The sequence below is a fragment of the Parambassis ranga genome, chromosome 1 (assembly GCF_900634625.1).
Source record: "Parambassis ranga chromosome 1, fParRan2.1, whole genome shotgun sequence".
NCBI classification, from domain to species: Eukaryota; Metazoa; Chordata; class Actinopteri; family Ambassidae; genus Parambassis; species Parambassis ranga.
The window spans coordinates 3,539,841-3,552,031 of NC_041022.1; the positions used below are offsets into that span (position 1 = coordinate 3,539,841).

General features: G+C 46.4%; 1 protein-coding gene across 1 annotated transcript in view; it reads right to left on the reverse strand.

The window, feature by feature from the left end:
• The window catches only part of LOC114431285 (sodium/potassium/calcium exchanger 3-like), a 38,099-nt gene that overhangs the window by 24,657 nt on the left and 1,251 nt on the right, over window positions 1-12,191 (reverse strand). The window contains exon 2 of the mRNA XM_028399073.1: window positions 9,650-9,781. Within this exon, the coding sequence (XP_028254874.1) occupies window positions 9,650-9,781 (132 nt within the window). The remainder of the gene's footprint in view (window positions 1-9,649; window positions 9,782-12,191) is intronic.

Sequence of the window (12,191 nt, forward strand, 5' to 3'; positions counted from 1 at the left end):
TCACAATGACACATTCGAGAAGCCTGTTCTTCTGGGTGCCGTTGCTCCTTTAATGTGCCTTGCTCTCACATTTTTTCCTCTGCATCACAGACAGTAACCGCAGACAGGTCATGACTATGGGTCCATGATGTCTATTATCATGCTACGCGCCCACCTCTATGAACATTACCGGCTTGTTATCATCACTTATTTAGGAAACAGATATTTGCCAAACTGTGGCATCGCAAAGAGTAGCAACAAATCTTCCTCCTCCTCCTCCTCCTTCTCCTCTTCAAACACACAAGCTGTCAGGGTATGTGAGGGTGAAGCGGACACAGATGCAGAATCACAGGGCGGTCACGTGGCAAAACAAAGTCTTTATTACAGGCCAGGAGGGCAAGCGAAGCAAACTAAAAATCACACTTGCCGTGGTTCAAAAGGCAAGGCAAAAGTTAACTAACTAAAAATCACACGTAACGTGGAAAAGCCACTACAGGGCAAAAACAAGGCTAAATCTTAGCATGGCAAAAAAAAAGCATGGCATGGCATGGAAAAACCTGATCATAGCGTCGAGGCATGGACACACAATTCCCTTGAGTGACGACGAGACAAACTGGCAGGGAGTGCAGGGAAGACAAAGACTAAATACACAAGGGCCAGGGAAGACAACGAGACACAGGTGACACACATGAGGGCAGGGCAGGTAATCAAACAAGGAGGGAAACCACAGGAAGTAAAACTCAAGACAATGCACAGGGGGGGACAGGGCTACCAAAGTAAAACAGGAAGCACAATACAAGACAGACAAGACACAAGGACTAAAGAGATGTACAACAAACACATGTTTACAAGAGGAAGTTCCTGTTGCCAGTAGGTGGCGCTATGACCGTATCATCCTATTAACATATATACTCGGGTCCATAGCAGTTCTGTAAGATTTAGTCCACATTGCATGAAGTATGTCGGTGGTACTGTAGAAAATAGAACGGGTTCCTTTGTAGTGGCGAATGGTGAAATTTGAGGCCACGCCCCGGCCACACCGTAAGACTTTAGAGTTTTGGAATGCGTCTATTCCCTATGGTGTCCTGAGTGGACACAGTGAATTTCAGCTTAATTGGATGACGTATGCGAGGTGTGAAAAGTTTTGTAGCAGGGTCAGAAATCGCCAAAAATGGCCACAAACTTCAAAATGGTGGAGTTCCTGTTGGGTTTGGAGACTTTTTTATGCGTCTTGGGGTGATACATATGTGTACCAATTTTCATGATCTTGTGTCAAACCGGCCAGAGGGGCTACACGTTAGGGGGCACTATAGAGCCATTTTCCCATGTGCGTTTCAAAAGTCAGCAAATTTCAAAATTTTTCTACAAAGTTTGCTGAGTTTTGGGGCCTCCAAAAATGTGATCAAAGGGGGGTGGGGAATAATCCTAAGGGTTTCAATAGGGCTCTTGCACCATTCGGTGCTCAGGCCCTAACAAAACCAGAAATGAACACCAGGTCGTGACACAAACTGCCATTTCTGCCGTTGTTCAGCAGCGAAACGTCATCAAGGAAACTCGTGCGTGTCGTGTTTAACATTTCTTGTAAAGTATAAAACGTCCTGGCCAAAAATAAACTTTGTTCTTGCTCTCGCCACCTCAAGAAGCTCACATGTAACATACTTTAGACCGCCACCATTTTGGCAGCATCACAGTCCTGCAAAAAGGAAACTTATCAATAAAAACCAAAATAGTTTTTGTACCAACTGTTAACATGCTTATTTCTGCTCTACCATTGTCCATTTTAACATGGAGGTAGCCCCTAATGGTTGCAGATGGAACTGCAGTTTTTGAAGCATGGGCTTGATTTTTCTGCCGCAAGGGTGGAAACGTCCCCCCAGCTCACAATTGAACCACTTATATTTAAGTGTTTCTTTAGAGATTATCATTATTTTTTGTCTTGTGTCCATGTTTTAATGTGCACCTTATGAAGCTTCAGAGGATGCCGTCACCTCCTTTAGAAAAGTGTTCTGGAAACACATCAGTGTGTGGTTACAGCCTTCATTTATGACCTGAAAACAAAAAGCTTAGGTCATGTGATGAAGTGGTACCTGAACTCAGCACATCCAGCGTCACGGAACTCCGGCCTTGCAGCGTAACCACGGTGACTCATTGTCAACTACAACAGTGTACATCGCCATGGCAACGCGGGCTGCACAGCTCACGCAAGAGCCGGTTAGGTTCTATTGAATGTGTGTATAAAGCTCAGCTTGTGACTCATAACTGCTGCATTCAGACCACATGAGAGATTCAAACCACAGATTTGATAACAACAACGTATGGAGGGCATCAGACCAGAGTGTACCACACACACACACACACACACAGTGTGTGCAGTGTTTCTCTGTCTCCAGGTGCCTCACTGATCCTGAACATCAATACAAGAAGTTTTAGCTGTTTTCTTTTTTTTCTTATGAGTGACAGAAGTTAAAGAGTGCACCCACGTTCCCATTAGCCCAGCAGGAGAACAGAAAACCTGTTCAGTTCGGTGACACAGAGCTCCTAACATCAAAAGACTCTTACACATTTACACTGACTGCCTCTCCTCAAGAGAAACAATCATCAGGTTCATTTTACTGCAGAGCTCCATCACAAAGTTAAAGATTATTTAGATAGATATTCACCAGGCTCAGTTCCATCAGCCCCCTGAAGAACTGTCCACATTTGAACTAGAGCTCTGTGCTCACAGAGATGTTGTCTTCATGTGGAGACAGAAAGGAGAGGCTAGAACCCAGAGAACAGGCTTCATACAGTCAGACATGGTGGTGGCAGTATGATGCTGTGAGGAGGATTCAGTCAGTCTGGAGCTGTGGATCCTGTCAGAGAGGGAGAACCATGAAACAAGAAGACTAACTGAGTATCTGAAAGAAACCCTGAAGCAGTCTGCAGTCAGACTGGGTCTGGGTCCTGGTTTTCTCTCCAATATGACAACATCCTGGTGAAGAACTACCTCCAGGAGAGCAAAGTGAACGACCTGACTGACCTGCACAAAGTCCGGACTTAAATCTGACTGAAAATCTGTGGAGTGGACTACAGACCAGGGTCCGTGCAGGAGACCATCAGATCTGGAGTGGATTGAGAGATTCACCCTTCCTCCTGATAAGACTGTGACTGACAGATGGTTCGTCCAATTGGCTGCTGAGTATTTATTTGAAAGCGCCCGTCCCCCACAAACACATTAGACAGGTCCTGCTTTTACCTGCAGTTATTCAGACAACCACAGGAGGGCGCACTGCTGAGCAAACAGTTTTAATCTCCATTCAACCTGAACAGCACTGTTGTTTTCCTGATGAGGACGAGCAGCAGAAACAAATAACAAGGCGTCCTGGAGACCTTGTAATTAATTATAACATCGGGACTGTTTCTAATTTCCTGTCAGCTGCGGCAGTGTAAGTTTATGCTGCTCAGAGAGTGTGTGTGCTCTCAGTAAAGGAGGATGTTGTCAGGAAACACCGCTCCCAGTCACACCAGCCGGATGAATCTTTAAAGGTGTGTCGAGCCACTTTTGCTGCTGGCAAACAACCTGAGCTGTATATTATTCAGCAGGGCAGCATTTGCTCCGGTACATGGACGGAGGAGACACGGCCGAGCGGGGGGGATAAATGTTGTAGATGGAGAGGAGTAGGAGAATCAGCAGGAGCTGATGTAGAGGGGGACTCTGACTCCACTCAGCTAATTGCTGTGATGGATCGGTCCGACTCCCTCGAGCGCAGAGCTCCTGCTCTGAAATAACAAGACAAGATGACTTTGCCGATCTGCACGTTAGGCAGTTATGAAAGAACTTTGCCACCATCTGCACAGTGGACTGTGTCTGTGTGGAGGGCGGCGGCAGCAGCAGCCCGCTCACAGCTAATAAGGCAGGACTGATTTCTCTGAGGAAACCACCCGGGCGCTCTGCGGGTCAGTTTCACTTATGATTAGTGGAGGAATTAAGGGAGGGATTGTTTGTTTGTTTCTGATGTCATTAATTTATCTGCTGTATGTAGGAAGTGGAGAATGATGCCACACACACACACACACACTGCAGAAGCCTGGACATTAATCAATACTATTGCTAACAGTTCAGCCGAGCGCCTGCGCACACACACCACATTCCTCACAGGGAAGCCCTGATTAAGTCATCACAGCCTCCTTTCAGAGAGGATCTTTAATAACGGAGGAGGAAGAAGAGGAGGAGGAAGAGGAGGAGGAGGAGGAAGAGGAGGACAGCCTCCGGGGAAAGACCCCTGGAGAGAGCAGTCACGTGTGTGCGGGGGGGGGGTACCCTGACAATCCATCTAATCACACAGCCAGGGGGACGGTACACAGAGCGGCTCGAGGGGGTTACAGGAGCCACCTGTGTGTGAATCTCATCAGATGAAAGCTACTGACTCTCCCTGCTGCTCACACGTCCTGAAAACTAATGGGTTTTTCCTACGCTCCCGTTTCTTGGTGATTTCTCTGCCTCCCTTTCAGCCTCTCATCTTTATCATTCTAAGTTCTGCTACACTTGCTGTACTCTGATTACTCTGTTAACAGTATTAATGACAGTCTAGTCATTAGGCAGCCCCTGGGCCACATCCGGTGTGCCGGCAGCTCATTATATATGTCAAAATGGAAACTGCACTTTATTTTAGCATGTGTTTTTAATATTACAGTATTATGGCATGTGGCTTGGCTGACCTCAATAAAGGGACATTTGAATGGACCTTCTTTGTGGCCCTTAAAGATCTGTATTGGTGTTTACAAACTGATGAAGATTAAATATTCATACACGTCTTACACAAGGCGGTAACTGCTCTCACTCTTTCTTTCTCCGTGTGATGTGTGTGTTTACTCTTCAGACTAAATGGGCTGTAACATCAGCTCTGTGAGGCAGAAGTGCTTCAGAGCAGATGATGCAGCAACGCAGAGACAAACATCCTAAAGTCCTGTAGGTTATTCTGATAAAAAATGGATTGTTCGACGGTTTTCAGTAGGGATGTCCCGATCCGATCACATGATCGGAAATCGGGCCCGATTACGTGATTTCAGACTCGATCGGAATCGGACATTACCTCCCGATCAGGACTCGGATATATACTTTTTAGGGCTGTCAAAGTTAACGCCTTCTGTGCAGGGTGGCCCTGTGTCCTGTAGTGTAGGGGTATGACAGCTGCTTTTGGTGCGACATGTCCTGGGTTCGAGACCTCGATGTGCTGCGTGTGTGAAATCTCCCAGTGTGGCGGCACACGCACACGCAGGCCTGACGCGATAAACAATAAATCAATTAATTGCACGATAACTTTAAATGGGCTCGATAAGTTTTTCGGCCGCGATAAATTACATTTGCACGCTTGTTTGTTTTCCTCTCTCTCTCTCCCCCCCCCCTCTCGCTGTCAAAGAGGCTGGATGACAAAAGGCGTCACTTGGTGCGTCGTAGCGTATAAAGTGTGCAAAGTCCGGCCGTCAGATTTAATATGTCCCGCGGCTTCTGTCTTAAAATGTGTCAAACCAACAGGTAGTTCTTATTTTTTTAACTCATTGTGTGACGTTTACAGGATGTTCTGAGCAGACCACGGTCAGCTCGCTGTCTGCGTCACCACGGTGCGTCACAGCGCTGCAGGGATTGGACGCTGGTTACAGCAACACAGAGAGCTGTGAAGCTGCACAACACTGGTTCAACACTTCCACACAATTCACCACAAGACTAAACATGCTTATGAATAACGTGCCATCAAAGAGAGTCCGCGTTGTACGAGTGAAGTTCTCTGCCTTCTTACTGGCGGCACTCGCGGCAGCGCCACCTAGTCTAGTTCTCTTGCCCAGTCCTCTTGTGCCATCTCTGCTATTTTATGTGTTTCTGTCTACATGGTGGCGTTTTTAAAATTCGCCGCGCATACACACACGCAAACGCGTGCGCACACAAACACATGTGCGCACAGGTGAGCCCACTCCCAGCAGCAGGTAGAGTGCGTGTTGTTTGGCTCTGTTGCTCATGACGTTGGTTTGACTTAACTCCATTGACTATGCTCAGATAGGCTGTGGTAATAGGCCTACCACTACTCATAATAATAATATTAATATCATTAATAATAACAATAATAATAATAGTGTTGATAATTGGGGGCCTTTCCAATGTTAAATGTTCTTTAGAAATTAAAGTTTATTGATCTTTGAAAGGGTGTACTTGCATTATATGTCATTATCATTATGTTAGTTGAACATTGATTTGACAATATTATCGCTTATCGCAATAATTTCTCTTGGCAATTAATTGCCCAGCAAAATCTGTTATCGTGACAGGCCTACACACACACACACACACACACGGGTTTTGCCGCAATGAGTGCCTTTATAGAAAGTATCGGATCGGGACTCGGTATCGGCAGATACTCAAAATCAAATGACTCAGACTCGGACTCGAGGGCAAAAAAACCTGATCGGGACATCCCTAGTTTTCAGTCCTAATATCGATACCTGAGACTCATGTTAGTCTGATACCTTTTCCTTTGCAGGTGTTGCAGTTAGCCTAGCCGCTGCTTCTTTAGCTTGTTGCTGCTTTGTGAGTCAAGCCTGCCAGCAGGCTGCATGCGGTGCTGATATGATCCACCTATTTAATCAATATCAGGGCTGAATATGATCCTTTGTGAGACAGCTCTGTGCAGCTCTCTCTTCTTCATATCTGTGCAGTTGTTTCTTGCCAGCAGTCCAGTCACAGGCACAAGCAGCAGACCTCGTCAGGAAAGATCAGCTCGTGTCGTTTTTGGTAGATGTTTGAAGCACCTCGCTGTGACGGAGACTCGGCAGGGGAGAGCGAGTGTCTGTCTGAATGACGACTTGTGTTTTCCACGACAAAAACAAAGTCAAGAGCAGGACACAGAGAGAGGACTGGCCTGTATTCACCCTCTAACCAGCAGCAAACTCCAACCACCCTCCACCATCATCCCGGCTGTGCTTCCTCTTTTTTTTCTCCCCTTTTCACTGAAAAAAAATAATAAACAAGTGTCTCAAATCAACAGAAGCAGCAGGAGCTTCGCAATTAAAATCATGGAGGGAGCTGTAATGGCGGGTGTGATGGCTCCTTTCATGTGCGGCTGGGAGGGAAAATTAGTAAAATGAGGACCTCCGTCGTTCCAGCGCTCTGTCGGCAGGCCGCTAATTTCAGGCAACAATCAGTCAGAGCGTCTGTGGAGCTCACGTCGGGACACTTCCTCATCAGGCAGCCTGTGCTCTGTCACCAACAAGCTGTGTTCAATAACACACCGATCTAATGTGCACGCTGCTGCAGAACCACACACACAGAGTCCATCACTTCATTACCCAGTTGACAGGAAATGAATAAAACCAGTGGTGATTGTCAATTAAAAGTTTATACTGATCCGATTTATTTATGACTCCATAAACACAGCTGCTAATGTAATGCTTAAAATGTTCGGTTAAACTCTGTATTGATGACTGGTCTGTTAAATATTTATCATCTTTCATTGATTTTTTTTCAGCATGTATTTATGAACAGTCTTAATAATGAGCCTTTTGTTCCTTAAAGCACAGACATATGTTCTAAGTTATGATGAAACATGTATATTTCTGGTACATTAGTATCATTTGTTTCAGGAACAAAGTCCCCTACACCCCAACTACACGATGTCTTAATTTCAGTTTCAAGGCTGTTGGAGCCTTTAGACTTTGATATAAGGTCCATATCAATGTGAGGAAAGTAGGGCTGCAACTAATGACTATTTCAATAGTCGACTAGTCATCGACTACCTTGATGACTAATCGACTAATTTGTTGTCGTCAATTCATCCACCTTTATTTCCAAAATTACCGTTGAACCTACACAACCTTTCCTTCACACCAACCTAACAGACGGCTCATCCTGGTTTCGAACCCAGGACCTCTTGCACCTAGTTTACCGCCAGAGAATCATTCCCCACCGCATGTCATGCATTACAATTGCATGACATGCGATGACGTCACTAACAACCTGTCGACTACTAAATTAGTTGTCAAAGCATTTTGACGTCAACTAGTCGTTGCAGCCTCAGAGGAAACCTGATTTCACATGTCCGTGTTCATGCAGCACTGCTTGTTTGGTGAGGTTGTTTTGGGTGAGTGTGAGTGAGGCGGGAGTGTTCTGGTGGGGATGTGATGTCTGTGCCTATCCTCTATACATAGGTGGACGTCTATAGCAGCCATTGTTTTTTAAAGGTCTACAGTTCCAGTCCAAATGGGTGTGTGTACACAACAATCCAGCTGTGCATGGCCGCCATGATTGATCAATGTGTGGTCCAACCAGACGGGCTGCATGAAGGCATTTCAGACGCCATCCTCTGCACTGCTGCTCTGTTTTTACTTATAAAAGGTGTAAATCGAGATTCTGCAGTCTGCTAGATCTGCAGCTGATTGACAGAGCAGTGAAAAATGCCCTGAAGATGTTCCTGTTTCCAGACTAACAGTTCAAACTTCCAGTCATTGATCATCGTTGCAGCTTTAGAGCAGATCATGAGGATTTAAATGTGCCAACACAAAAAAAAACTCAAAGAAATGATCCCAACTTCACGCCCACTTAGACTCAGAATCCTCCAGAATCATGGAGGTCAAACACATAAACGCCACAGTGAAGCTTCAGTCCTAGAGAGGATCCTGTTTGTCTCACTACATAACGCTTTGATTACATCCTGCATTATTGATTGGTTTTCCATGATTAATCAATCAACGCTCTGTATAAATGGCAGAAAGTGAGTTGGACTAGTTTCAGTGTGTGCCGATGTACTTCACATGTCCTCCATCTTTAAAAACATTCTTCAAAGGTCAGATGAAGGAGGACTAACTCTAACGTGTCTCATTCCAGAAACCACCAGAGCGCGACAAGACTCCCAGAAAATGGAGGTTATTTAGTAAAAACCTTCTGTCCTCAGGAGGGGAGCGGGCCCTGAAGCCACCGAGGCTGAGCGCTTTAAATTTAGCAGCGACAGGATGAAAGAGCAGCTCCTGTATAATAAGCAGGAGGAGAGAATAAGTTGAACTTTGACCCGCGGCTCCTTTTATAAATGACAGCGGCGACCTTGGGAAGGTGAGGGAAGAGATTGATGATGGCCATTTTGCTTAATGAGCTCACGAGAGGGGGCCGCCACTCCCTCTGAGGCGAGGCCCATCGCCGCCCGTTTCTCAAGGTAAAAAGAGACACGTGTCACAGTGATCTTCAGCGGACGTGGTCGCCTCATAAAAATCCCCCCTTCAGCCTGAAATCAGACTCAGGTGAAGGTGAGTCCACTGAGGGTCGCAGCGCCAAACGTTGTTTAACTCCTCACATGCCCCGTGATGTATTATGAGATACAGAGGTCGCCATGGAAACAGGATGGTGGCCACCATGAGAGGGAGATGAAGAGGGAAGGAGTGAGTGAGGAGTGTGTGAGACAGAGATGGAGAGTGAGAATAAAAAAAAAAAAAAGAAGCTGTGAGTGTGAAAACCGCTGAGGCAGCTGGAACGTCAGCGCCTGCTGGAGCCCGCGCGCTCATGGGAAATCATCTGACCTCACAATCTGGGTTACCCCACATTCAGGAGGAGGAAACAGGTAGAATGACAGCACATGTGATTTGTTTCCCACTTTGGCTCCTCTTTATCAGCCTCCTCTCTGCTCCGTGTCCTCTTTCTTTCATCCCCACTTACCTGGAGCGGTGCAGTTCTTCGAATCTTCGTCACTTTCTGTTTCCTCCATGCTGCTGTTGTCCGCTTCCTGCAGCAGCCTCCTTCCTGCCCATCGCTCCTCATCGTCGCTGCTATGGCTGGAGACGTCAAAACCTGGAGGTCATGATACAAAATCAAACATTGTCATATAAAAAAAAACAGAAGAACAGCGTGCACACATCCTGTTCTCTGCACAGAAAGACAACAAAGCATGTCCTCGTTTCAGACAACATGGAGAGTAGATCGTTACATTGGTCAATATTCCCACAATTCCATCCTGGAGGCTTCAAACTATGAGAGGAAATTCTTTTGCCAGAGGTTACAATAAAATATAACAGTATAAATGAAACATAAAAATCCAAAATCTGAAGTACGCTTTGGAGAGTATGACCATTATCTGTTCTTCCAAAGTTGCAGTTCACTCAGCAGCCTCTAGGGGGCTGGCTTCAAAAGCGAGTCGATCCCCATAGACTCCCATTTTACAATGTCCGACTTCACAGCAGAAATAAACATGTTTACAGTTGTTGTGCGGCTGCATCACACAACAAATCTGTCCAATCTGTGCAAATGAGGAGCAACCAGCTTCACACAACTCCACCAAACAGCCTACAAGATGTCCGCCGCTGCAGGTCCATGACGACAGCGCTCAGCTGCACGGAACATCTGCGATACGTCACATGGCACATGACTCAAATGACCATATCCTGACGTTACTGTTAAAAATCAGGATCAGTTCCCACAAAGATCAGCCTGGAAACATGATGGGATCCATTTGACTGGTGAGTCTGTGTCTGTGTGTCACATTAAAGATTCTTTATGTAAGAGTAGTGAACAGCTGGAGGAGGCTCCACAGATGTGTTGGTTCAGTGTGTATGTGTGTGTGTGTGTGTGTGTGTTCCTCCTAATTCATACATTGAAAGGGAAATTTCATGATTTTCCTAAACAAAAATCCTCTCGGAGGAAAGGGGGGTGGTGGTGGTGGTTGGGGCTCCCACTGTGGCTACATCTGCACATTCTTCAGAAAAGCAGCAACACCAATGCATTCAGTTCATACTTCAGAGAGCCCAGCAGGAGCATGCTGCCCTTTTACACCCTGCCAACCACAAGCCTGGCCTGAGAAAGGGATTCATATAGAGTTAAAGAGCACAGTTATTGGTCCTCGGGGCACGGCTGATCTCCTCACCTGGCCTCACCTCCACCACACACATACACACGGATGCAGCGGCGGCGGAGGCAGCAGTGAGGTTTGCATGCCAGCGCCAGGCTCTTCCTTCCCTCCTATCATTTTCTATCTTGCACAAGCAGTGAAGGAGTGTGGGAATGATTAATGTGTCATTGCGAGGAGGCGGCGGCCGCTCCTCCACTTCCACATCTACAACACGGAGCTGCATTTAGCAGAACTTCATCATAAACAATCAGCCCTAATTGATATATTCCAGCAAGCTGATTAGGAGTTAACAAGAACACAATGGGGACGGGGGAAACGCATTAAACATGTCGCCTCTAATTCTGAGTGTGTGCAGAGAGCTCCGTGTAACCAGGAAACGCAGCAGGGAGGCGGAGGAGGAGGAGGAGGAGGGAAGAGTCTCACTGATGATCACGAGTGCATGAATATTCATGCAGACCTTCTGTCCACAGAAAGTGATAAATACGTCTCACTTTAGCTGACGCTGACTCAGTAATCACCTCCAAAGGAGACAGTGGTGCTGGTGTTTGCTGCAGCGACGTGACTCTGATCCCGCCATGAACAGAGCAAGACGTTGGGACGCTGGGTGTGGAGGTGCAGGCCGGGCACCCTGGGGCTCACTGCCCTGATTTTTACAGGCTCTGAAAACACCTGAACATGCAGGAGCCTCTGCAACAGCCCAGAATAGTGTCTCATACTCAGATGCATCCCCTCCATATAGGCTGAGAGACACCTTCACGCTCTGAAGGCAGTGTGGAGCTGTGGGGGGGCTTTAAGAGCTTCCTGTGCATCAAATAAAAATGAAGAACAGAGCGCTCAGTTTTGTACTCTGTGCACTTTGTACACATCGAATTCTACAATTGTTTCTGCTCATTTACAAAGTAAATAGTAATATTTCACTTTGCTTTTTTTGCACCTTTGTCCTTCTTACCCTTACGTTTTTTGCACGTTTTTACCATTGACAGTAAAAACTATGGACAGAGCTTCCGTGACGTCACCCGTTTGTTTCTGAAGAGCCGTTCTGAGGCTCGGTGGGAGGTTCCAGGACGTTGATGACCACCGCCATGTTGGTAGCGTCACGTCTGCCAAAACTCCAAATATGGACAAAAAGGGGGAGCACGAGCGGGTGTTTAGGGGGGCTGGCGATCGTGGAAGCAGGAAACTCACGTTGTGATACATCAACCGTCTGTCACTCAAGCGGCAACGCCCATAATTATGCGTAATTTTAAGTCAGAATACAATTGAAACGAGTGAGTTGTAAAAAAATTCACCCCCAGTACAATTGACACTAGAAGAGAACCTATCATCTGAGACCAGAGTGGTTTTTTTGTACCAGGC